This window comes from Lutjanus erythropterus, chromosome 20 (genome assembly GCF_056507025.1).
Source record: "Lutjanus erythropterus isolate fLutEry1 chromosome 20, fLutEry1.hap2, whole genome shotgun sequence".
NCBI classification, from domain to species: Eukaryota; Metazoa; Chordata; class Actinopteri; order Lutjaniformes; family Lutjanidae; genus Lutjanus; species Lutjanus erythropterus.
Window position 1 is genome coordinate 25,695,870 of NC_139336.1, and position 25,233 is coordinate 25,721,102.

General features: G+C 37.8%; 3 protein-coding genes across 6 annotated transcripts; 2 read left to right on the plus strand and 1 right to left on the minus strand.

Moving 5' to 3' along the window:
- Nucleotides 1-76: 76 nt before the first annotated feature.
- Nucleotides 77-4,454, plus strand: LOC146308574 (kynurenine--oxoglutarate transaminase 1-like). Of its 2 annotated transcripts, XM_084746246.1 has the most exons (11): nt 77-219; nt 404-553; nt 892-978; nt 1,062-1,187; nt 1,551-1,671; nt 1,750-1,826; nt 1,906-1,995; nt 3,498-3,684; nt 3,951-4,027; nt 4,165-4,251; nt 4,359-4,454. In XM_084746246.1, exons 1-11 carry the CDS (start codon nt 82-84, stop codon nt 4,410-4,412), a joined length of 1,194 nt encoding a protein of 397 aa, XP_084602372.1. In that variant the 5' UTR covers nt 77-81; the 3' UTR covers nt 4,413-4,454. The 2 variants fall into 2 exon arrangements, with proteins under 2 accessions (XP_084602372.1, XP_084602373.1); XM_084746247.1 differs by lacking the exon at nt 3,951-4,027.
- A 706-nt stretch (nt 4,455-5,160) lies between these two features.
- spout1 (SPOUT domain containing methyltransferase 1) lies at nt 5,161-11,030 on the plus strand. Its single transcript, XM_084746544.1, has 12 exons — nt 5,161-5,271; nt 5,355-5,394; nt 6,486-6,599; nt 6,692-6,851; nt 6,947-7,036; nt 7,121-7,170; nt 8,472-8,602; nt 8,792-8,864; nt 8,972-9,070; nt 9,251-9,353; nt 10,661-10,808; nt 10,906-11,030. The coding sequence occupies exons 1-12, from the start codon at nt 5,176-5,178 to the stop codon at nt 10,990-10,992; spliced, it is 1,191 nt and encodes a 396-aa protein (XP_084602670.1). The 5' UTR covers nt 5,161-5,175; the 3' UTR covers nt 10,993-11,030.
- Nucleotides 11,031-15,121: 4,091 nt separating this feature from the next.
- Nucleotides 15,122-25,012, minus strand: st6galnac6 (ST6 (alpha-N-acetyl-neuraminyl-2,3-beta-galactosyl-1,3)-N-acetylgalactosaminide alpha-2,6-sialyltransferase 6). Of its 3 annotated transcripts, XM_084746462.1 has the most exons (7): nt 24,878-24,948; nt 24,743-24,791; nt 24,340-24,421; nt 19,611-19,805; nt 16,501-16,913; nt 16,290-16,397; nt 15,122-15,376 (listed from the first exon to the last, which is right to left on the minus strand). In XM_084746462.1, exons 3-7 carry the CDS (start codon nt 24,361-24,363, stop codon nt 15,190-15,192), a joined length of 927 nt encoding a protein of 308 aa, XP_084602588.1. In that variant the 5' UTR covers nt 24,364-24,421; nt 24,743-24,791; nt 24,878-24,948; the 3' UTR covers nt 15,122-15,189. The 3 variants fall into 3 exon arrangements, with proteins under 3 accessions (XP_084602588.1, XP_084602587.1, XP_084602586.1); XM_084746461.1 differs by lacking the exon at nt 24,743-24,791 and having other exon boundaries at nt 24,878-25,012; XM_084746460.1 differs by having other exon boundaries at nt 24,743-24,966.
- Between the last annotated feature and the right edge of the window lie 221 nt (nt 25,013-25,233).

Below are 25,233 nucleotides of genomic sequence, written 5' to 3' on the forward strand. Positions count from 1 at the left end.
TTATATTCATATACTCCAGATAAATGTGATAATGGTGTCACGGTGCTTGACAAACACTTTTGCACCAACAGGGTTGAATTCATGCAGCTGGCAGCAGACTACAAAGCGGTGAACCTCGGACAGGGATTTCCTGACTTCTCCCCTCCCAAATTCATCCAGGAGGCTTTTTGTAAAGCTGTGAGTGGAGGACCCATAATGCACCAGTACACCAGAGCTTTTGTAAGTGAAAATACGCACTTGGTGACAGTTTTATGTTGCTATGACTGTCAAAGAAGAACTAATAAGTAAAACTGTTTTTCCTGGAAATTATCCTGCGGTTCCTTTTCGAAGTTAAATTTAATTTCTCAGGCACAGAACAAACCATCAGAGACACTGAATGTTTCCATGTCATTTCTCTCCTCAGGGTCACCCTCCTCTTGTAAAAAGTCTGGCTAAATTCTTCAGTAGGGTCGTGGGACATGAGATCGATCCTCTTGAAGACGTCCTGGTCACAGTTGGAGCTTATCAGGCTCTCTTCTGTGCATTTCAAGCTCTGGTTGATGACGGGGATGAGGTATGAAAACCAACCTTTAACAGTTCAAGGCATTGAATCAATAGTTTTAACAAAATATAAACAAGTTATGTATGTGTGCATAACACTTTACTTTACTTTTGTTTGGTTTACTTTGCCAGTTCCAAATAGGAAAGGGAAATGTTTCTGGGAAATTTCTTCTGATACTAAACTGTTTTCACACCCAAACGTACCAAGAACATTAAGTTCCAGGAACTCCGGGGGGGTGGAGAAAAACAGCACACTTTCAACCTATTTAATCCACTGTCTATGGCTCCAACTTGCTATCTGGACTGCAGCCCTCATTTTTTGGATGTGTAACCCTAAAATGTGTCTTTCAGGTCATAATCGTTGAACCGTTCTTCGACTGCTACCAGCCAATGGTGAGGATGGCTGGAGGAAAGGCGGTGTACGTACCTCTGAGGCCGGTGAGATACACAGCGTCTTTTGACAGCTTTCGTCTTTGTTCAACTTTTTCATCAACTTTTTTGTTTTCTTTTGTTACGTACAGAAAGCTGAAGGCAGCGCCGTCCTGTCAAGTGGAGACTGGGTTCTTTCTGCTGAGGAGCTCGCCAGCAAATTCACTCCACGCACGAAAGCCATCGTCATCAACACTCCCAACAACCCATTAGGCAAGGTAAGACGTTAACCAGTGTAGTGTCTCCAACTGGTTGTTGAAAATAGCCTGCAACTCAGTTATTGCAGGATTTACCTAAAAAACAATATATAGACTCCCCCCTGCTCTCAGCTACACACACATACACACACAAGCAGAGGAAACTGAGGACACAGCAGTAGATGAAGGTTCATTTTGGCTGCATTCATACAAAATCTGGTGTTGTATGGAGCTGTTGACATGTTTATTTTTTCTTCAGAATGTAACCACTGTGAAACAATCAGAAAATTAAACTTAATTTCTCTGATTCACTGATTTATGCTGTTTTGTTGTACAGAATAAAATGCATTCTTTTACATAAACACACGTCTATGTCCGTTACAGGTTTACAAGACTGAAGAGCTCCAGATGATCGCTGATCTGTGCATCAAACATGACGTGCTGTGCATCAGTGATGAGGTGTACGAGTGGCTGATGTATGATGGAGCCAAGCATGTAAAGATAGGTGAGGTACAGCCAGAACTCAGCAGAATGCACACAAAGTATAAAGCTGCGTTAGTATATTGATTATGTCTATTGACAGCCAGCCTTCCTGGGATGTGGGAGCGAACCATCACTGTTGGCAGCGCTGGAAAGACCTTCAGTGCCACAGGCTGGAAGGTAACGCACAGACAGTTTGAGTATTCAGCTCATGTGTTTGTCTTTCCTGCACATTGTTAAGATGACTTTTTGTTTTTAGGTTGGCTGGGCCATCAGCTCCAGACATATCATGAAACGTCTGAAAGCCATGCATCAAATGTCTGTGTTTGATTGTGCAACTGCTGCTCAGGTAAACTCATAACTCCTTAATGATTTGTGTAATGATATTTTATTAAAACAGGCCTGAAATAAAAATTTGGTTCCACTACTTCAGCTTTAAATCTTGATTCTTGAAATCAAATGATCTTCCTGCTGTTTTGAGTCATGAATTTAGTCCTTTAAAACCTCTTCCACTCCATCCCTCCCTAGCATAAACCCATTTTTGTCCTTTCTTTTTGTTGGGGGGAAGAAGATTTTTAGGGAGAGATAACAGGTCAACACTATATGTCACATAGATGTGGAATACATCATTTGAAAGCTGGCAACCTGAAGATTAATTTGAGTTGCTTATCACTGTGTCTCGAGTTTTTGTAGTCAGAAATCTGTTATAAAAATTATGGCTCATATTCATATTTTAAAAGTTTATAAGTTCCTCTTTCTGTGCCTCTAAAAAAATTCAAATGTTCTGAAATTTTGAGTTACATCGGTCTTTTTAATTCTGCCTAACCACATCAGGTTCACAGTTGAAAAGTTAATTTGTCAGCGCTCTCTGGTGGACAGACTATGTAATAGTGATGATGTTTCTAAATGACCGCAGACCTACAGTAGTTTGGAAACTCTGCACAGCAATGTCAACATACACACCAGAATTAAATTGGCTGAATTATTGGTCTATCTCTAATTAATACATGGCATCTAGGGTTTGAATATTTGACACAGTATAAAAATTATATTGCTGAGCATCCTCACAACTAGACACTAGGGGGAACAAACCTGTGCTTTAACGTCCATTAACGTTAATATTTAATGATGAGGCTGCTGTTGTAAATAAGAATTTGTTTTTAATGACTTGCCTGGTTAAATAAAATTAAAATTACTACTACTAATAATACTCATGATAAAATCAAACATCTTTAATATTATTAGAAAGTACATGCGTTCCATCTCCAGCAACAAACAAGAATCAGCAAATCAGGTAGTTACTCTGATAACAGCAGAAAAAAAACTCCTCCATCACACACACAGTAGACGGTGAATTAACAGTGTTACTATTATGAGTCTGTGTTTAATTCAGCTTATGTCTGATCCACCAACTGTGACCAACTTTAGTGAGAAATCATTTTTTCAACAGTTTGCATCTCATTCCCACTGTCCTCTCCAACTAAAATAGCACCTATAATCATAGGAGGCTGGCCGACAAAATCTAAAATGTAAAGTTTGTGCAGAAGTAGTTTATCTTCATGGATTGTATTGATACCGAACTGCAAAGAAGACTGACAACATACGACACCTTTTATCTTGTGTTTCTACAGTGATGTGTTTTTCCAAACATGTAAAGAATTGTTAGTTTGTCATATTTCTAAAAGAGAGTTAGGTGCAGGGAGGTTTAGTTGACTCAAACCAATGATTTGTATATATTTTTTGACATTTTGTCACCATTGCAGAAAAATCTACCACATGGAAATGAGGAGAAAATCATATGCATATATGTTGTGTTTCTTCTTCCATCTCTTTCATTCCTTCCTTCAACAGGAGGCAGTAGCTCAGGGGTTTGAGAGAGAGTACGAGCTGTTTGGGACTGCAGAGAGCTACTTCCAGCAGCTGCCTGCGCTGCTGCACCACAAGAGGAAGAAACTGGCTGCGTGTCTGGAGAGTGTCGGTCTGCAGCCCATCATGCCAGAGGGAGGCTATTTTATGATCGCAGACATCTCCTCTGTCAGTGAGTGACACTAACATGGATCTGTTATATTCAATTTTCAACCAAATATTACTGGAAATGGGTACTATAAAAAGTTTTTTAAAATGATAAAAACATAATTTTCTTTTTTGTAGTTAAACACAATTACACATCAGAGCCTTTTGCACCACAAACAACTGGTCAGGTGATTGTGACTGAATAAACCAGGGCAGCTGCAGCGTTTATGATTGGCTATCAGTCCCATCAGAGGTGGGACTTTAGTCTGAACCAGCTCTTTTTCTTCACAGAGGTGGACTTCAAAGACCAGAGCTCTGAGGATGAACCCTATGATTTCAGATTTGTTAAATGGCTAATTAAAGAGAAGGTAAAATTTGAAAATGTAATGAAAACTTTATTGGAGATGGAAATAAATGACTACCTAAGGCAATAACATAAGTGCTGTATGGTTTATGGTGTATGATGATGTTTTTAGATCCTGTATTGTTTGTTTTTTTTCTGCAGGGTTTGGCAACAATCCCTGTCTCTGCGTTCTACAGTCCAGAGCACAGCAAGGAGTTTGACAGATACATCCGATTCTGTTTCGTCAAAGTAAACAAAATGCAATTTACCAAATTGAATTCAATCCTAATTTGATCTAAGCCTTTCACTGTCCTTTGACAGTCCAACTCACTCTAACTCACTCTCTTTGTCAAAAGGAGGACTCCACTTTGGATGCAGCTGAGGACATCTTAAGAGGATTTCATCTGTAAAATAACCTCAGTGGTGCACACAGTCATGCATTACCTGTCCACTGTCCAGAGAGATTTCATCAGGCTAGATAAACCTCACATTGTACTGGTGATTTTTTTTTTTTGTGAAATAATTTTTATTTTAAGCAGAAAACTGTACATGAAATATTGCTCCATATTTTATTTCTCAGACATATTTGTCATGTATCGAAATATCCGAAAGGTTTAATAAAGCTTTTAATAAATGCAGTTCTTCAGTTAATTATCATCGCTGTTCTTTGCCCCATAGTCTTATTATCTGAGTGTTTGTCTCATAAAGAAATGTGAATGTTGCAGTCTTTCGGGGGCCATAGTGGAAAAAGCTGCCCTTGACCCCTTTATACATTTTATGTAATGATCTAAAATAATAATAATAATTATAATTAATTCACAATCAAGAAATGTCTAATTCTTTGACAGATTCCCCAATGGAAGCCCCTTTCTGGCAGTGAAAGAAAAAATATCAACATGGTAAATCATAATTATGATATTTAAAAAAAAAAAGTCAATTATGAGATTAAAAAATCGTAATTGTGAGATAAAAAGTCAAAATGATTATTGTAAAATTCTGGCTATTGTGTATATTGTGGAGAGAAAAATTATGCTTATAGATTAGTTCCCAATAATGGAGGACTTGCAGGTGAAATTTAGATTGACTGGCAGTTTCCTAAACTCATAATCAAATTTCAAAAACAGTACCATTATGTCAAAGACAGGTACCAAAAGACTTTTATTCTGAAACGCGATGGACAACCCGGAAGTACACAAACTTCACGTGTTGGTGTGTATAAAAATGTCTACCGACGCTGCAGTGAAGAGACCTAAAATTGTGTCTTCTCGGGTACTGTTACAAGATTGTTTTACATTAAAATGACATTGTAGTTTTCTGTATATAACCTTTGATGTGTTGTTGTTTCGTTACAGACGGAGGAGAAGGTTAACTGGAAGAAACGAAAAACAGAAGGTGAATAAACAGCTAACTGTTAGCTAATGCTACATGTAGCTAACAGCCTTCAGCTGCATGCCATCAGTGTGGTTTGATTTATAAGTTAGAGCACGATTTTGTACTTTTTAAAAGGCTTTGGGAGTGTGTTTGTTCGTTGATCTTTTGTTTGTTTTTTTAAAGATAACTTTGTTGTACTGTAATATCTCGGTAGTTAATCAGGTGTTGTAACGTTTGTTTGGCCATAGCAATAATGGAGAACTCATGCCAATTTGTAAATCGACTTCTAAGAGAGTAATTTCATGTAATGTTTATCACTTCAGCTTCACTTAAGTATCATAGCTGAATCTTTATTAGGAGGTTTTAAATAGTCAAGTTTGTGTCAGGAGATAAGGAGTAACAAGATGATTAAAGGAATGAGAGATACACTGGGGCTGCGCAATTAATTGAAATGTTATCAAAACTTTAAGAAGGCGAGTGTGTATGTAATATCCAAATTGCACAAACTATAATATTTTGTCGAAGGAAAAATGTGTGACAGAACAGCATTACAGAGAAGTACTGTAGCGCTGCAGAGATGCCCTGGTCCATAAATCTTATAAGTTTGATACCCCCAACAAATATCACATCATCATGTTTTTATTTATTCATTTATTTATTTAGCAAAATGTAAAATGTGAAGCAAAAGTGATCATACCCACTGATCACAGCATATATTTTTTTATTTTTGTAATTAAATTAAAGGAATGAAAGAAAAAGTTATGCTTATTTATTTATTTTTTTTACCCCCTTTGTCTTTTCCTGTATCTATTTGATACTTTGACCTACTCAGACTTCTTCAAGTCTGTCCAAGGCGGGCTGCAATTAAAGATTATGGTCACCACAAAATAAAAATTCAGTCATTATCCACTCAATCTCATGCCAATTGAAGGTCGGGTTTAGTCTTTTAGTCCACTAGAGATTGACATGAAAACAGCGTCACAGAATCTCCCATACTGCTCATCTGGTGTAATTCAAGTCTCTCAAAGCCCCAACATTTATACAGTATATCTAATGTTCTTACAATGTATTTTCTTACAATTTTCTTCTCATTGATTCTTCCTCAATAACAGTAAAGGAGTATAAAAAGCAATGGAAAGAGGCCAAGCTTGTCAAACAGTTGGAAATACAGAAGAAGCAAGAGGCTGCAGAGAGAGAAAAAATTGAACAAAGCCAAAACAACAAAGGTAATCTTACTTTAATTTCATGGATTGCTGTAGGCCCATATATACCAGTGAACAGGGCGCTGTGAAGTGTGACGTGTATGTGTCTCTCTCAGGTCGGCCGTACACAGTGAGTGTGGCGCTGCCGGGTTCTGTCCTGGATAACGCTCAGTCCCCTGAGTTGCGTACGTACCTGGCTGGACAGATCGCCCGAGCCTGTGTGGTGTTCTGTGTCGATGAGATTGTCGTGTTTGATGAACTTGGCGAAGATGTCAAGTAAGTTAACTTAATGAGTAGAACTTATTGGCAAACACTCCCTAAAACACCAGAAAGATAATAGGAAATATTTTGCTTTTTTCTTTGTCCCACAGGAGCGTTGAAGGAGAATTTAAAGGTATTGGGAAGAGAGGAAAAGCTTGTATCCAGCTTGCCAGAATACTTCAGTACCTGGAATGTCCCCAGTAAGTAGCAACATTATTATAATCAGATCAGAAGCATCAGCCCATTTTTATCAGACTGTGATAAGGTCTCTTCTTCTCCATCAGGTATCTGCGCAAATGCTTCTTCCCAAAGCATCCAGATTTACAGTATGCAGGTAAATGTTCAAACTTCCTTTTCATACATTCATTTACAGCTGTGGTTTTCAAAGGCCAGCACTGTGGGTCCTCTCTCAGACATTTCACTCTCCCCAAATTTGCAAATTTGGCGCTATTAAAAGTGTGCCGAATTAGCTATTAGCTGTAATTTATTATCAGATTTATAGAGGTTTATTAGCAATAGATTGGAGGAATTATATGATTACAAAGTAAATCTAAAAATACATGTATGGTGTCTGAGTGTTCAAATTTATGAGAGCTGTGACTCTGAGAGGGAGGTCACTGTATCTTTTCGTCACCGGATTGTTCTTTCAGAAAGAGGTATTAAAAAACTAAAAAAGGTGGTTATTTGGTTTTCATTTTAAAACACAAAAAATACAATTGAAATGCAAGGCATCTGTCTGTCATGGTGAAAAAGGGATGAAAGAAATTTAAAAAAAAAAAGTTTTATTTTCAATTTGCATTTTGTATAACAACAAATAAAATCATTGGAAAGCAGAGAGGAAAAAGGCATGTTTTTTTTTCATTAATCAATAAAAACATGTTACTGGCTAGATACCAATGTGTATTAGAGTGTAATGTTCATGGAGTAATGGAACTCTACATGGCCACTCTTTGTTTTTCGATATCGGCTGCCCTTTTCTTTAAATACTGACGTTAGCATCAGCCTTTTCAGTCAACCACTATTGTAAATAAGCAAAATATGAAAAACAGGTCTTTTTCCTTTCCGTTTTCTAATGATTTTACTTTATGGTATATAAAATATAAAATTAAATTCAAACCATTTTCATTTCCATCAAATAACCCCTCAATATTTTTTTTCTTTTTTAATACCTCTTTCTCTGAAAGGAAAAGCCAATGAACAAGAGAAATGCTGGTCGAGGGAGAAGAGTGCTTGACGCTAAATACAGCAATCGGGTGCTAAGAGTTTTAAAGCAGTTTAACTCTTTCCTGACAAAACTGATATAAATTCTGACACCTTTAGTGCTGTTGGAGTAACTTCCTGGGATTGTATTTTGCAGATAGTCATGTTTACAGGATAAAAACAACTCTAAAAATTTCCCTCATCTGACAGCAACAAACGCAACCTGTTACTTACGTTTTATCCTACACGTGTCATTAAGTGTAATATAAAAACTATTGTTTCTATAGTCAAAAAATATAAAAATAGTGGATTATTATAATCTGAGTACTGTATCTAAATAGAGATTACATTGTAAAACCAGGTATGAACAGGCCCTTAAATGAAGGCAAAAGAAGACACATTTTCACACGTTATTGTTCTGTTTTTTCCTGCCAGGTTTGCTCAATCCTTTAGACAGTCCTCACCACATGAGGACAGATGATGAATTAGAATACCGGGAAGGAGTCGTCGTCGACAGGACGACCAAACCTGGACAAGGTTCGTTAGTCAACTGTGGAATGAAAAAGGTGAGCATGTTTTAATGGAGGTTACCGTCATCCTGATGGTACACATTATGATCGAGTGTCAGAGAATGGTGAAAAATGATGTCCGTTTGACACGACTTCGGTGTCTTGATACCTACTTAAATAACTACACAAATTTGTTGCAGATTATTACAGTTTTGATCTGACTGAACTGTCCATCTGCTCCCTCAGGAGGTTCGTATTGATAAACAGCTGCGGTGTGGACTTCGAGTCACAGTTCAGCTCAGTAAGACACAGAAGCAAGGTATTGGTTCGTCCATCAGATTGTGACTTTTTGAATCTTTTGATATATTTATTCTTTGAAAAGTTTTTTGTGCACTGAAGATTCTGCACATGTCCGTCCGTCCTCAGAGAGCAAAGTGTATAATGGTGTGGTCGTGGCTCCTCACGTGCCCAGGACTGAAGGAGGTCTCTACTGGGGTTACAGTGTCCGCCTGGCATCTTGCCTCAGTAGGTTTCCCATGATACACTGCTGCTACTCAAACATACAGTATGCGCTAAATTAATTTGGAACTTTTTTGAAGGATGAAGAGCCACTTTTTTTTCAGCGAATAAGAATCTGTGTAAGAATGCAGGCTTTTCCCTGCTGTGGCTGCTTTATGTTTATTTCTGTTGGTTTGTTTGATGCAGGTGCAGTTTTCACAGAGAGTCCATATGAAGGAGGATACGATGTGACTGTTGGCACATCAGAGAGAGGCAACAACATGGACCAGGCGACGCTGTCACCATTTAAGTAAGTTCAGAGCCTATGAGGGGAACTTTTTTAATAAGCCATGCTAGTGGCATGGCCATGTTGGTTTGTTGACTGTTGGTTGCTCCACATTGATTGAAACTTAACTATTTCAACAACTACTGGATGGATTGCCATGAAGTTCTGTAAAAAAATATCTGTGTTCCCCAGAGGATGAATCATAATGACTTTGGTGATCCCCTGAATTTTCCTCAAGAGACACCATGAGTTTGATCTTTGTCGTTTTTAGTGACGTATCTTAATTACTACATATATTGCCATGAAATGTGCTGCATGTATTTCCCCTACTCTTTCCCACTTTCCTCTCATATCTTCAGCTGTCCTGTGAATTAAAGCCATAAGAAAATAAACAATTAAAGAAAATCATTCGAATAGCAAAAAGAAGATGGAGTAAGAATAAGCTAATTATCAATTATCACATTTTCTGTGAAAAGCACATTTTGATTATTAATCAGCAACTATTTCAATAATCGCTAAATTGTTTTTAGTAATTCTTTAATTTAAAAAAAAGTTCAAAATTGTGTGATTTCAGCTTCTTAAATGTGAATATTTTCTTGTTGAGTCCTTGTCTCTGGCTGTAAACTGAATATCTCGAGGTTTTGGAAACAGATCGATATTTTTCGTCATTTTCTGACATTTATGTACCAAACAACCAATTGATTAATGGAGACAACGCTCAACAGATTGATCAATAATGAAAATAGTTGTTACAGGAAAGTCTTGGAAAAACTGGTTTTAACATGACGTACATCCGTTTGGTCCACGTTTGGACCTGTTTTTCAACTGACGAGATTCTGCAATGCTTTTTTTCCTGCGAAACTCCAGCAATGTTTTGTGGGCTAAAAAAAACTAAACCCGACCTTCGGTCAGCATGAGGGCGAATAAATTATGACTGAATTTCCATTTTTGGGTGAACTATCCCTTGAAGAGGTCTTTGACTTCAACACAGGCTGCGATGCAGTGTATTCTTTGGAACACCAAATTAATGTAACGCATCTGGAGACGGGGTTCTCAGAAATGACCAAATGAGGAAACATCTGGGTTGAATGAAGGACACACACATACACACACATGCATACACACATGCACATGCACAGACGAGGTCGCGCATCTTTGCTTTAGCTTTTTATTTGTCGAGTAAACCGCTCCTGTTTATGCACCAAGTTCCTGTCTTTGTCTCATCTCTGTGTTGATTTCCATCCCAAAGACTCTTTTGACTTGTGATACCATTAATAGTATTTCATCATTTTGTTTTGTTAATTTAAACTCAACATTTTTACACTTTTTAGACACCTTCTGGTAGTTTTTGGAGGTCTTCAGGGTCTGGAGGCCAGTGTAGATGCTGACCAAAACCTGGATGTGACGGACCCCAGTGTTTTATTTGACCTTTACCTCAACACTTGTCCCGGTCAGGGCAGCAGGACTATTCGCACAGAGGTGAGGGCCTATTATATGACAGATTGTGACAAGATACTGCACATTCTCACATTAAGGTAGTGTTATAATCTAGTTTTCCTTATTTTCTTTCCAACAGGAGGCCATCTTGGTGTCCATGTCGGGGCTGAGACAGAAGATCACAGCTGCCTTTTCAGATGTGTCCAATGGTTTATTAAAGAGTTAGTGATGGAGGAAATTAAACACATGCTGGCAGACATTTTATCATTGTGAAGTTGTTAATTTCCCATAACTGCACCTGTTAGTATTTCTTACATCAGACACATCAGTGCTAGATACCTGTTAATTGTTATTTAGTCATCATTCTGTATGTCTTTGTTTCCTTATGGATCACCAAATTGTACATATTTAAATACAAATTCTATCCACAGACTTGAACTGGCTCGTATTGTATCTTTCAAAGAGTATAACTTGTTTTTCCATAAACATCACAGAGCTTTTTAAAGAAAAATGGTGTTGAGACCAGCACAACATGGACAAACAAATGGCTTCTGAGTTCAGTTTTCATCAATAAAACACCACAGTCGGCTTCAGGTTTCTGAGTGAGTAGGTCAAACACATGCCTGCGTTAAGAGAAGTGAACCATCTGCTGTTAGTAACATGAAAACTGTTAGATTTTGCAAGACTGTAGGCCTTTAACAGTGCTCAGATTGTGTTGTGGATGCAGTAACTTTCCGGTTGCGACACATGCTGCATGCATCTACCTGTTCTGTTAGTCCGTCATTTTCTCTCAGCAAGACAAGGAGACAGATTTCATTTTAACGGCAGGTTTGTATGAGGACGGCAGTTTTCTTCTGGCTCATGAAAGGTCTTGATTATGCACTAATACAACAGTCCTGCAGGGAAATCATTCCTTTGTGAAGGGGAGACTGTTTTGGAGCCTGTAGTTTGTGATGCTGTTGACTTATACTGAGTTTGTTTCTCAGGTGTTTCTAATATGTAGTCTAACGTCATTGATACACACTGATCAGCCACAACATTTAAACCACCTGCTGCTCCCACCTCATGTTGTGGCGCTCTCATAACGCCACTATGGTCTCAGTGACTACATTTACATGCACACAGTCTAGCAGTTGACATTGAATATTCCTGTTTACAAGCAGACATGCTTGGTGGTATTAGCGTGCAGCTCTGCTCCAGCCTTGCAAACTGTTGGTTAGGTGGTTTGTTTACAGCATAGAGCTGACTGTAAATAAACAAACTGCAGTTAAAACCCCAACTGAGACGCACGTTCGAAATTTGCTGTTTACATGTCCAAAGATTGCTCGTAAAACCAGAATAATACATCATATCCCAGATGTCTAAATCAGAAAATGCTCCAATCAGAATAAAGCCTGACTCTGTATATCCAACAGGAATATGCTGTTAACATGGCCTGTATCATATTCAGAATATGTCAATATTCTGAATACTGTAAAAATAGCGTGCATGTAAGCGTAGCCAGTGAAACCATAGATAACATTACAGTCATTATCATGGCCTCTGGTGGTGCCATTACTTAGTCTTTAAATCAGCAATATCACAGTACAGTGACAGTTCAAATACTCTCATCAAAGGACTCAACATCTAAATCAAATGAACATTTTGGTTTGTCTGTGTAGCTAACATTAGAGGCTGGTCTCTTTTCTGATTTAAAGAAAAAATAATGTTGAAATTTCCACCCAGAGAAACAATTTTTTTTCACTTGAAGCCATGATAATGACCTGGTAACTGTCAAGATTAGCTGGTTTAGTGTTGTGAGACTCATGAAGCATTATGTGGTAGTGTATCATTCTTTGATTTAAAGTGTTTTAAAATTGTAATCGAGGTTACGTCTTTTTTTTTTTTTGTTATGACTCTAGTGGAAAACAGCTTAGCCTAATGATGACTGAAAATTAAAATGTTAAAATAACAATTCTGTTTAATTTTTTGCAGCAGAAGAGTTGCAGGTTGCTGACCCCTGACTTGTACTAATCACTGCATATCGAGAACAACTTCATAAGATCTGGCATTTTGGAGATGCTCCGACCCAGACGTTTATTCATCACAGTTTGGCTCTTGTTAAAGTTGCACAGATCCTTACATTTGCCCATTTTCCTGCTTCTAGCACATTAACTTGAAGGACTGACTGCTCTAGACAGGTGACATGACGAGATTATCAATGTTATTCACTTTACCTGTCTGTGGTTTTAATGTCGGGGTTGATCAGTGTAAATTGGGTGGACAGAATTTCAGTAACTGTGTGTTTGTGTGTTGTGCATTATAATCCTCAGTTCAGTTCTTTTGTATTATCATTATGATCATAATCACTATTTTGCATCATATAAAATTCAGTAATGTTAGTATTTCAGGTTAATATCTCGATAAATTTCACAGGCAATTTAATCTTGGTAAAGTTGCATAATAGTCAGTGTGGCTCCTGTATTTTCTTCCTCTTCAATACCGATGGTTTTAAAGAAATAAACAATACAGGCTTCTGATCCCAACAAATCAAGCACATTACATTTGTAATGATGAATATTCTTACAAAATATCTCTACAGTTAAATTATTTGTAAAAGGCAACACAGTTTAAAAATTGCACCCTTCTCTGCTTCACATTTCTATGATAAAATTACAATTTCACTTTTAATTTAATCGTGCAGTGCTTTGAGCGACATACCGATACATAATATGACCATGATGCATTCTGCAGACCAGATGAACTTGAGCTGCATGCGCCGAAATGCCGCTGAGGTAAAAAGGTTTCAAGTCCATGAGGCAAGTCAAAGTTTTATGTTTATAGTCTAATTTTCACGAAAACATTCAAATCAACATCCAGTGCAGCAAAAATGTTACTATTATGTACTGATAGCTTGAAATTTTAGGGTTTTTCGAGGTTTGAGATCAGCAGACTTGTAATAACTAACTGAATGTACTCATGAGCTTCATCCTCAGAGTGATTTTTGGAACCATCTGACGCTGACATCTGGTAAGTTAGGCTGGATTCTTAACATTTTTTAAAAAATACAGATCATAATGTGTCACTAGCACCAGGTATAGTGTTCTGGCATGGAATCCTTCGTCTATGACAGTATTTTAGGGTCTTTGTAGGTAAAAACAATAATAAAATAATTCTGGAGCCAGGGGTGGGGAGTAATATTCAGAGAAAAAAATTCAAACATGACAGTCATAAATTTAACAAAAACAAGAACGTTCCATGGAATTGAAACTGCAAATTTACAAGAAACTCCCAATTTTACAAGACAAAAACTCAGATGTTTAAGAGATTTAAGAGGTAAATCTATAAGAAAAAAAATCCCAATTTTATAAGGAAAAAGACTTGGATATTTTCTGAGATTAAATTAGTGAATTTACAAGACAAAAACCAGGATATTATGTGAAATTTAAATGGCAATTTTATGTGAAAAAAATCAGACACTGAGATTAAAATGGTAAATTTACAAGACAAAACTAGGACATCCTGTGAAATTAAAGTGGTAATCTTATGAGAAAAAAATCAGATATTCTCTTGAGTTTTTTTCTCATAAAATTGTGAGCTTTTTCTTGTTAATTTACAATTTTAATCTTGAAAATTTAAGATTATTCTCTGAATATTACTTTTAAAAAAAACCTACAGTGGCCCTAATTGTGCTCTCATATTGGTCAGATTGTTGGTCCTCTTTGCTTATTAATCAAACATTTCAATATTCTAACTTTAGATTTCAATTTAGTTGTTTTGTACAAATGTTTGCATTATGATGTTAAACACTGATACTTTTGGCTTCTTCTCTAAAGTAAAAATGTTTATTATTCAACCTAAAACACTGAAAAAGTCTGATTATAATATCAGTTCACAAACTGCATCGTGGGGCTTCAGAGATCATTTTATCTGCGGTTTGATTACGTGATCTAATGAATATGACTGCAATTACTGTAGAGTATAATCTCTGTATGATGGAGAGCTGATAGAATATAATGTTTCATAGGCCACTTTGTCATATCTCTTGAGAATGCAGGCTGATATAATCCTCCCTTCACATGGGAAACATAAGTGCATTTTCAATACATAACAAAAATATTATAAACATGTAAAAATTCATCTTCTTTTCTATTTACAAAAACACTTGGCAGACGGCCAATATACACAGAGAAACCTCTTCTGTGACAGAATACATTCCCAAACATCTCCTCAGTCTTTTGGTCCAATTATAGTTTCTTTTTTTTCCCAAAAAACTTTTTCATACTCGTGGCATTTCCTGAAAATAGCTGTCATTCATCATGCAGTTGTTTGAAGGCTCATTCGGGGCAAGTTAAAATAAAATCCAGCTCAAAGCGTTGTTTTTTTTTTTCTTTTTTTTTTCTTTTCTTCATTCAGGTCTCTGTGAGATATCCCTTTGTTGTCGTCACCATTTGGGATGAACGAAAGTGATGTTGTACTGTTTCGCCCAGCGTGAAAACACTTGTTTCTCTGTGATGAAGCGGTGGTGGTTCCCTCTCCGGCCGCCCTCGTTCTGGATGTACGTCAGACATTCATCAGACCCCCTGGGTTTGTAGTAGTGGTAGGGCAGCTTCTTGTTTCCAGTTTTCTTCCTAGAAAAAATAATTGTCATATAATAATTTGTTTTACAACCAGTGTGCAATAATGTGGTAACTAATGGGTTAATAGTTGATATTTACTCTACATGGTACGGCTTGACTCTACTCCCTTTTTGGTACTAGGTAGTTTGTTTTCCCTCAACACAGGAAGAACTGATCACCATAGCAACGCTATTTCAGCATTTCAGCAGTTGGGGAAAAAACACACAGGAGCTTTATTTTGAGAAGCTGCAGCTTCTATTCACCGACAAACTCAAACCTACACTTTAAATTTTGTGCCAGAGTGACAACTTCACTGCTCACCTTTCCCTCTGCTTTGCCGCACTCACCGTCAGTCTCCGCTGTTCGCTCCCTTTCCCTCATTAACACACATTAACAGGAGCTACGCTGCTCTTATAACAGAGGATATGATCACGGTGAAGAGAAAAGAAATTTAACTCAGCCATAAAAAATACAGACACGCAGAAAACGTGGTATAAAGTAAACAACCCCATGAAAATATTACTGCGACATCAAGAAAGGAGACAGGAGTCAATATAGGAGACAATATAGCCAACATTACTTTATGAGACAGAGTTCGACTTAGCTAGCCACTTAGCTAATGCTAAGGTAACTGAACAGTGAGTCATGGTGTCTCCTCCTCCTCTTTAATCATCATATATTTAGCCACAATCTCATGTTAAGCAAATTATTTCACTTTTAAAGGACTCTTATACTCCCTTCAAATTTTCTAAAGAAAAAAGAACCTTCTTGCAATCCTTTTGATGATTTTATGTAACTCATTTTTTCCTGCAGCATCCTTAGATCAGGTGGTTTTATGTAAGTGGGCACAGGTGCCAGGTCATAATGGAAAAACAAACAAACAAAAGAAATACAAGTCGAGCTTTAGTGGCGTCATTATACTCACCCACAGTGGTTGGGTGGAACCATCCCATATACTTTGATATTATCACAAATCTCAATGGCTATGACCATGGTGAACCAGCCTGTGCTCAGCCACGAGTGAGATTTTTGTCTGAGCAGAAAAAACAACAACAAAGCAAATGGAAATCAGAGTTAGTGAAAGTGATATTTACCAATGTGTGGCTACTGGACGATAAAATTCGATAAATGGTCACCTGTCTCGTCCCGTCTCCCTGTGAAACAGATTGTCGAATCTGCGCATTTTGCTGGCTGTGATACTGAAGCAGGACAAGTTGCTGTACGTCATGCTGACCCTCTGGATCAACCTGTACAATGTTCCTTTGGCTTCCTTCCCGATCTTGTTCGGGGGTCCCCAGAAGATGATCACAGGGTTGCTGTCTGCCCGGCTCAGGAACTCTTTGGGCCTCCGGACCACCCTGAACACACTGGAGTGAGCTACGACCCTCAGAGAGGTCTGGTTCCCTACATCAGTCTCGTAGCCCATCGTCGGGGCGTCGTTCATGCGAATCACACACTCCGTACGGTCGATCTCCTCTCCCGCTCCGGTACCCAGGACGTGGCTGGAGCTCGTCACCAGCGCACACTTATGACAGTGAAGAGTCATACTCTAAAAACAAAAGACAGCATGACACTTTTTTAAGTTAATGTATTAATATGAAGTTGAGTTAATGGTACTAACAAAGAACAAGTCAACACTCCTGGGAATAGTGAGCTGTTTAGATCAGTGTTTCCACCACAGCACACGGCGAATACTGGAGCAACAGCATGGCAGGCTGTAAACTTTACAAACCGAGTCTCAAAATGACCACGAACTACAAAATTAACCAATGATGGAAGTGGAGAAAGGTGACAGAAACACAGGGGAGGGCAGCAGGTAGTCTGAGACTCTCTGCTCCACTGATGACTGACAGTGAAGTCGGCTAAACCACTTCTGAACCAGATGGTGGTACAAACTCCTCTGCCGCCGTCTACTGTGATGGACTCTTCCCGCTGAGCTTTTTTCAGCTGAAAAGGTTTCAGTTTAAAAGACGACTTTGGTCACTGGAGAAAAAACTGGCACACATTTAGACTATATTTCACCAGGATCTGCAAAAGTGAAATACTTTCATCCCCTACAATGTGTAAATGAAAGGCTATTATTGCTGTGGAGCCAACTTAGGACACAGGTAGGTCTTAAAATATTGGTAGCCAGGGATCCAGTCCAGTGACTAAGCGACAGTTTGTGTTTTGTGACACGCTGACGACATTGTAACCACATTGTAGATAACTGAAAAGAGGCTCAGACCACACTCTTCCATTTCCTCAACATGTGACAAACGCAAACTCTTACTCAGGCCGTAAACTTCAGAAATCCTGCAAGATATATCAGTGACACAGTGTAATACTAAGTCCTGACTGTAACTCTGGGTCTTATGTTTGGCATGGTGAGGGAATGGAACAGTTCATTCCCTCCTTGTTATATAAAAAAAAAAAAAGGCTCAACGATTTGATTTCCTGTTTACATCTGAAGGAGACAAGATACTCTTTGTCAAACTGTAATTTGAAATATGCATAAAATTGGGGGCCCTTTGTGGATCACATTAGGCAACAGGATGTCTAACTTGTGATTATATGCTTTCTGCTGTAACATCTTCTGTACAATGTTTGCACTGAACAGCCAAATCTGAGTCGGGTACAGTCGTACATTGTATGCCATGCTGCATGCATGCTTGTTATGTAATGTTTACATAACTGTGTTAAGTAGCGAGAGTTAACAGAGCTTGCAAACGACAGTACACTCTTGGCAACACAACTGGAAATAGTGGGTAGCGTTCAGGTGGCTGATTTCTGCATCAGATTTTTATTTGCAAGTGGCTCATCATTACTTGCAATGTTGCATGTCTTCAGTTTAAGCTCACATGTAACACTGTAAAACACCTTCCTGTTCTGAGAAACAAAAAAGGAAGATGTGGTCTCGGTCACAGACATCACAGAACAGCTCGCCGACATTTTCACACTGGTTTCACACATTTTAAATAATGTCTTACATAAGCTGGAGCTGCCTTCTGTTATGATGTGGAGTTTACATTTAGTCATGTATATTATCATTTCGACTGTCCAATATGTGCAATGTTATAAACTTTTATCGATGCTCTTTCTGTTTTTGCTATCCACTTTTATCTACAGCAAATTCCCCTGTTGTGGGATTAATAAAGGAATATCTTATCTTACAGCCTTTGTATGGGTGCTAGAAATCCTTGAAAATGCTTGAATTTTAATGTCATGTTTGAAAAGTGCTTTAAGTGCTTGAAACTGCTTGGAATTATAAGTGTATTACTTTCAAAATAAACTTGAATAGTTATATAGTTCTTTAGACAAAGAAATAAAAATCATATTATAGGATGTTAGCTGATGCCAATGAGACACATTTTGAGACATAAAACATATTGTTTTCCTTTAATTTGTCATCCTGCTGTAGAATTCTATCATGAAACATAATAATGAACTTATTTTTCCCATTGTTTACGGCCAAAAAGTTACAAGATAAAATAACCGGGGTCTGTGAGTTACACAGACCAACTGCTAACTGCAGCTACACAGACCAATTGCTAAAGTTAGCTACATAAACCAACCGCTAATAAACCAACTGCTAATGTCAGCTACACAAATCAACTCCTAAGATTACCAACAGTGACACAGACCAACCGCTACTGTTAGCTGCATAGACCAACCACTAACTATAGCTACACAGACCAACTGCTAATATTATCTACACAGACCAATCACTAATGTTAGCTACACAGACCAACCGCTAACTTTAGCTACACAGACCAATCACTAATGTTAGCTACACAGACCAACTGCTAACTTTAGCTACACAGACCAATCACTAATGTTAGCTACACAGACCAACTGCTAACTTTAGCTACACAGACCAATCACTAATGTTAGCTACACAGACCAATCACTAATGTTAGCTACACAGACCAACTGCTAACTTTAGCTACACAGACCAACCAAAAAGGGTTCTCCTGCGGGGATAAGCGAAAGAACCCTTTATGGTTCTAGTTAGTATCTTTATTTCTGGGAGTGTAGAGAATGTTTTCTGGTTCAAATGGTCTAGAAATATTTTCTGGCTGTGCTTCATATGCAGAGAACAATACATTACACTTCAGATGTTTTACAACTTCCTGTTCCTTTCCGCTGCATGCTTCATCACCCCTCCGCTGATATTTATAGCAACATATCACATTACGTGTAACCTGGTAACAAAATCCGACCCACTCAAGTCAGTTCCTCTTGTTACACTTCTTTGTTTGTGTACCTTGTTCCCATAAACTGGCACATAGCCTTCGGTCCCAGACCACTTCTTCAGATCCGTGCTCCTGAGTGCGTGATTCGTAGCCACGTGGAACGGAGCGTAGACGTCATCGATGACATTGTTGGAGCCGTACAGGATGAGCAACGTCATGAGGACGAAGATGGCCACCAAGATCACCATCCTGTGGCTCTGTTGTCCCTGCAGCGTGAACAGTGGTGAAATGTCAGCACATTTAGTTTGAGTACTGTACTTTACACCACAACGTTTCAGAGGGAGTCATTGTATTTACTAAATACCCAACAGTATATATAATTTGAGCTGAAACCACACTGTAAAATAATGTCCTCACTAAATTTTTGAGTTTTAAATCTTAATAATACTTGAATCTTTGAGTTTTAGCAACAACAAAAAATGTATTTCAAAAACTCTTTAATTTATTAAAGTGAAAGTGAATAATGGTTCAAATTTTAATATTTTCATTTGTAAACATTTAATTTTCAAGCACCCAAATTATGACACATCACACAAAACTAAAGCTTACTGTGAAAAATCTTTTGAAAAACAGAATTTTGGGGCTTTCTAAAACTCAAATATTCAAGTTTATCTAAAGACAGAGGTGGAAAAAGTACACATCTTTACTTACGTATAAGTACAGGCACTTGTTTTTAAAAAAGACTAAGAGTAGAAGTACTGATTCAACTTCTTTACTTGAGTAAAAGTGAAAAAATACAGGTTCTGAAATGTACTCAAAGTATGAAAGTAAAAAGTTGCTCTCTAACAGATATTTCTGCCTGATGTTTCTGTGCAGAGCTAACTGAACCTCAACTTGTCTCCATGGTCAAGTGTCCCTGTTTAGTCTTTTATGTCATTTTTTGTTACGTCTTTTGCGCCGTTTTGGTTTTGTTGCAGCTTTTAGATTATTTTTTTATCGTTACACCTTTTACATCTTTTTTTTCATCATATGTCTTTTATATTTTTTTGTTCTTGTTGCATCTTTTATGTCATTTTTTGTTTTGTTACACTTTTTACATCCTCCTGTTTTTGTTACGTTTTTATCTCGTAAGCCTTTTCTATCTTTTCCATCTTGTTGTCTTAAATTCTTTGCATCTTGTTGGATCTTTTATGTCATTTTTTGTCTTGTTATGTCTCTTTTGTTTTGCCTGTTACATATTATTATGTTGTTTTCATATTGTCATGTCTTTTTCATTGTTTTCGTCTCGTCACATCTTATCACATCTTGTTGGAAGTTAGAAAGCCTTTATGGTCATTGCACTTAAGATAGACAACAACATTCGGAGAGCTAACCCCTAACCCTAACCTCCTTAGTCATCCAGGATATTTGGTTGGGAAAAAGCCGGATGCGTTTGTCCACTGTGACACTGTTCTTAATGTAGAACAATACAGTCTGTGTGTTCCAGTATCTCCAGTTGTTCAAATATATTCCACTGTGTGTGTGCAAAGCAGTCCTGCAGCTAATAAAGTGCTCCCTCAGGCCAGGTCTTTATAGTCTTTATGGCTGCCTTGGGCTTCTGAGCAGGGTGTATGGTGGGATGAGGAGCAGTGAGAGATGGTCTGACAGACCCACACTTGGAAGGGGTACTGCTCTGTATGCCTGTTTTAAGTTTAATTAGACGTGGTCCAGCATGTTTTCAGTCTTGCTGTTGGGAAGGCAGCGAGCAGTGATGCAAAATAGCAAATAATCAATAATTCCCATCAAATGCATTGAAACTAAATTAATGTAAGGAGTAGAAAGTTCAGATATGTGTGTTTAAATGTAGGGCAAAAAAGTAAAAGTTATCAGAAAAATAAATACTCGAGTACAGATACCTGAAAACTCTTATGTACTCTTAAGTACAGTAATAAAGTATTTAATAAAGTATTTGTACTTAGTTACTTGCCATGTAAAATTAAAAGAAAATTATCTCAACAAAAGATTGTAGGTTGGCAAAACTTGTTATAGTTTATTTCAAGCTGTTTACAATGCATTAGATAATAGACAAAAAATTAATCTGCAACTGTTTTCATAACTAATCAATTATTTAAATTGTTTCCAAAAAACACTCTGTGGCTTAAACACCAACCACTGATCTTTTAAAGGGTTTGCATTTAGGCTGGAGCCGACCGCAGCTGATACTGGCCGAGAGACGGGGTACACCCTGCACACGGTGTCACATTCACAGCTACATGCCATTTTTAGTCACCGGTTAACGTGACCTGGATACCTTTGGAACGTGGGAGGTGCTACCACTCCACCACTAACTCAGAGGTTGGACAAAACAAACAGTTTGACAGAGAACAGCTCCTGTGCTTAAAGGTATAAGTTTGGATTATTTGAAGTGCAGCTGTGTGAGGTACTTATCGACAGTCAGCGTATCAGTTGCAGTAGCTGGTGGTCTGCACACCCCCAGCAGCAAACAATGCAGCAGCAAAAAATCAATCAGTTTAAGCGACACTATATTTAGAATATTTTCACTGTTTTACTTTAACATCAGACAGAAAGGAAACCGCTGTTAAATAAGTCAATATAGCTCAACTCTGTTACGGTTAGTGCCAGAGCACTCGTAGTTCCTTGTGTTTCTAGCGTTGATTCTCCTCCCTAGCGTCTCCTGTCTTCCCCTTTGTCTCTGTGGGTGTGCTGTGGACATGGCTCTCCATCTCTATCTCTCCTGGCTAAAAGAGCACCTCACCACCTGCACTCCAGCCTGATTACGGCACACTTGCCATCCATCAACTCATCAGCCCAGCAGTGCTTAAACCCTGCGTTTTCATCGACTCACTGCCTGATCGTCGCTTCTGTCAGTTTGGTATCAAGCCCTCCTCAAGCCCACCTTTGGCACTCTCAGTACTTTAGTAGCTTTTCTCCTGCTGTTTTTGACTGAAGAACTAATTCTTGTTTTTCTGCACCCAAGGATCACCTTCACTCAATCAGTCCACCTGCCCATCTCTCGACCAGCTGCGCTCACCAGACCGTTTCAAGCTCCACTTCATGCTTTTTACTTTTGCTCCAAACATTTAAACACAAATATCTGCACTCTGCATTCCTTACATTTTCAAAACATAAAAGATGTAACAAGGTGAGGGGGACATGCAACTGCAGAGAGAAAAGGCGTCTAGTGCATCTGTCAGCTGCTGATGAGAGGGCTTTTAAGCTCTGCAGGATTGTTTTTTAGACTCACGAGAACACTCCTTGATTTAAAGAACTTTGAGAAGCAGCTTCTGCAGAGGCTGAACAAAAGATTTTTGTAGTCCTGTAGATATGAGAGAATTTCCAACAAAAGGAGAAAAAAAGGCTTAATTAGATCTGACGTGTGTTCTCCTGTTGATCATGTTTCAAATTCCGTTACTGACACGGAAAACTGATTTTCAAATTGTAACAGAGTTAATGTTCATTATTTTTAGTATATATATATATATTTTAAATTTCATTTGAAGGTATAATGGTTTAATAGTCTAGTTTAATATCAATATGACATGAGCTTCAGTTAGCTTTATACAGAAACAGCAGGTAGCAATGTCCTTCAGAGGGCAACTTTTTACATTTTACAACTTTTCAGACTTTACTTTTTCACTTTACTTTGAGAAAAGAAGTTGAATCAGTATGTCGACTTTTACCAGAGTCTTTTTTTAAGTATCTGTACTTGTACTTGAGTAAAGAATGTGTGCACTTTTGCCACCTTTGCAATTTCATGATCACTTTACCTTGGGCTCTGGATGATTGTGACAGCATTTCTCACGACATACTTTTGTTTACATTTAGTCATGTGTTTGTTTATTTTAATTTATTTTGTGTCCCAATTTTTCTGTGTAATTGTTCCTATTATTATTTATCTTACCACTGACAATGCAGATTTTTTTAAATTCACTTTTTATCATAATTATTTCTATGTCTTACTTTATTTCAGTTGTTTGTATCGTATTTTTTGTAAGGGCCTTGGCTTACTTGTATGGATTAAATGTAAAATCCAATAAAGACAGTTGAAGTATTTCCCTCTCCCTGACGTTTTACAAACCAATCCATCAAGGACATTAGGACAAGACTGCAACCCTACATAAAATATTTAAAGAATAGCTCCACCTAAACCAGCTACAACAGTGAAATGATGTCACATCACATTAACGTACACACATAATGTCCAATACCCCTGATCACATACATACCGTTAACCCTGTTTATACACGTTAAATAACATGTATAGTATGGCATACATGATTCAAAGGTCCAGTATCCCCATTTTGTCATATGTGACAAATCACATCAGGAAAGAACAAAAAAACAACACAAAAACAAGCAAGATAAGCCAAAAAATGCAAATAAATGTTCAATTTAATTAAAATTCTATTGTACAGTAATTTTAAACTTAAAAAAATACAGTATTAAATAGAAAAACAAGGGAAAGAGAATACTAGAGGTAAATTATTACACTTCAGCAGACAGACGAGTTTAACAAAATTAAAGGTTGCCATTTCTCACTGAAAAGTTCATTACATCCTTTAAGTGCAGAGGGACTACTTTCACTACATTTTCCTGATGATACTTAACATTTTCAATGGAGGACTATAGGTTTAAGTGTGATATTAGTACTTTTATTTAAGTAAACAACCCGAATACTTCCTCCAGCAGCTGGACACGATAATGACAGTGATAACACAGCTATCAATTCTAATGATAATGATGATAAAGATGATAATGATGATGAAGGACAAGTGGTTTGAGGACCACACCCTGTCTTACCTTGCCACTGAGCTTGGGCCCCATGCTTTCTGATCAGGCTGCTGTGTACCAACACACCGACTGTGACTGTCTGTCATCATACCTGACAAAAAATAAATAAATAAATAAGTACATAAATAAATAAATATGTGACGTTATTGTAGATTTGAATTCTGAAAAAGGATGATTTTTATGACAGCTAATTTTAAAATACTAGGCAAAATTCAAGTTTTGATAGGTAATTTTAAATTTCAGCGATACTCCAACAACGCGTGGAGTATTTACAATTATTTACAAAGAAAATTCATGGCGAAAAATGTAAATTACAGTGCCACCGCCTCGATAACTACCTTCATATCATTGTCACTTAACGTCACAGACATACAAGGCAATATAATTAGATTATTTTGGTTAAAATATTTACCGTCCTACGCAGCCTTTCGCCGTCCATTGTTGACCTACCTTGACTGAGACTGTATTGAAAAATAATTTCCCACAATATATGATACATAAGGTATTAAGTCAGCCGACCTGTCGCTGTGTTATTAATCCGGTTTACCGTTTCATGGCCTTTGCGGTGCTGCTGCTGTGTGATGTCCCCCTTCATCTCTCTTCTTCGTCCCCCATTTTCCTGCACCACTCGCTGACGTCATCAGCACGTCTCTCACTGCAGCACAGCCTGACGGTGTGTGTGTCTGTGTGTGTGTGTGTGTGTGTGTGTGTGTGTGTGTGTGTGTGTGTGTGTAGTGGGCTGTCCAACTTTAGTAAGTTAACTCAACAATAGTGTGTGTGTGTGTGTGTGTTCATGGAAAAAGCGTCAGTGATATTTGTGTGATTGCACGCTTGGCAACGTCGTGCTGCAGCTGCTGCACAACAATTTCCCTCAGGAATAAAACAAATCGTGTCTCATCTATC

Excerpts from the sequence above, each read along its gene's own strand:
- LOC146308574 (XM_084746246.1), top strand. The coding sequence starts at position 82 with ATGCAGCTGGCAGCAGACTACAAAGCGGTGAACCTCGGACAGGGATTT. Across the intron at positions 3,685-3,950 it reads CGCAGACATCTCCTCTGTCA|AGGTGGACTTCAAAGACCAG; the intron begins GTGAGTGACACT and ends TTTTCTTCACAG. Across the intron at positions 4,252-4,358 it reads TCCGATTCTGTTTCGTCAAA|GAGGACTCCACTTTGGATGC; the intron begins GTAAACAAAATG and ends CTTTGTCAAAAG.
- spout1 (XM_084746544.1), top strand. The coding sequence starts at position 5,176 with ATGGACAACCCGGAAGTACACAAACTTCACGTGTTGGTGTGTATAAAA. Across the intron at positions 5,272-5,354 it reads CTAAAATTGTGTCTTCTCGG|ACGGAGGAGAAGGTTAACTG; the intron begins GTACTGTTACAA and ends GTTTCGTTACAG. Across the intron at positions 9,354-10,660 it reads GCGACGCTGTCACCATTTAA|ACACCTTCTGGTAGTTTTTG; the intron begins GTAAGTTCAGAG and ends TACACTTTTTAG.
- st6galnac6 (XM_084746461.1), bottom strand. The coding sequence starts at position 24,363 with ATGGGGCCCAAGCTCAGTGGCAAG. Across the intron at positions 19,806-24,339 it reads GGCCCAAGCTCAGTGGCAAG|GGACAACAGAGCCACAGGAT; the intron begins GTAAGACAGGGT and ends TTCACGCTGCAG. Across the intron at positions 16,398-16,500 it reads AGGGAGACGGGACGAGACAG|ACAAAAATCTCACTCGTGGC; the intron begins GTGACCATTTAT and ends TTTTCTGCTCAG.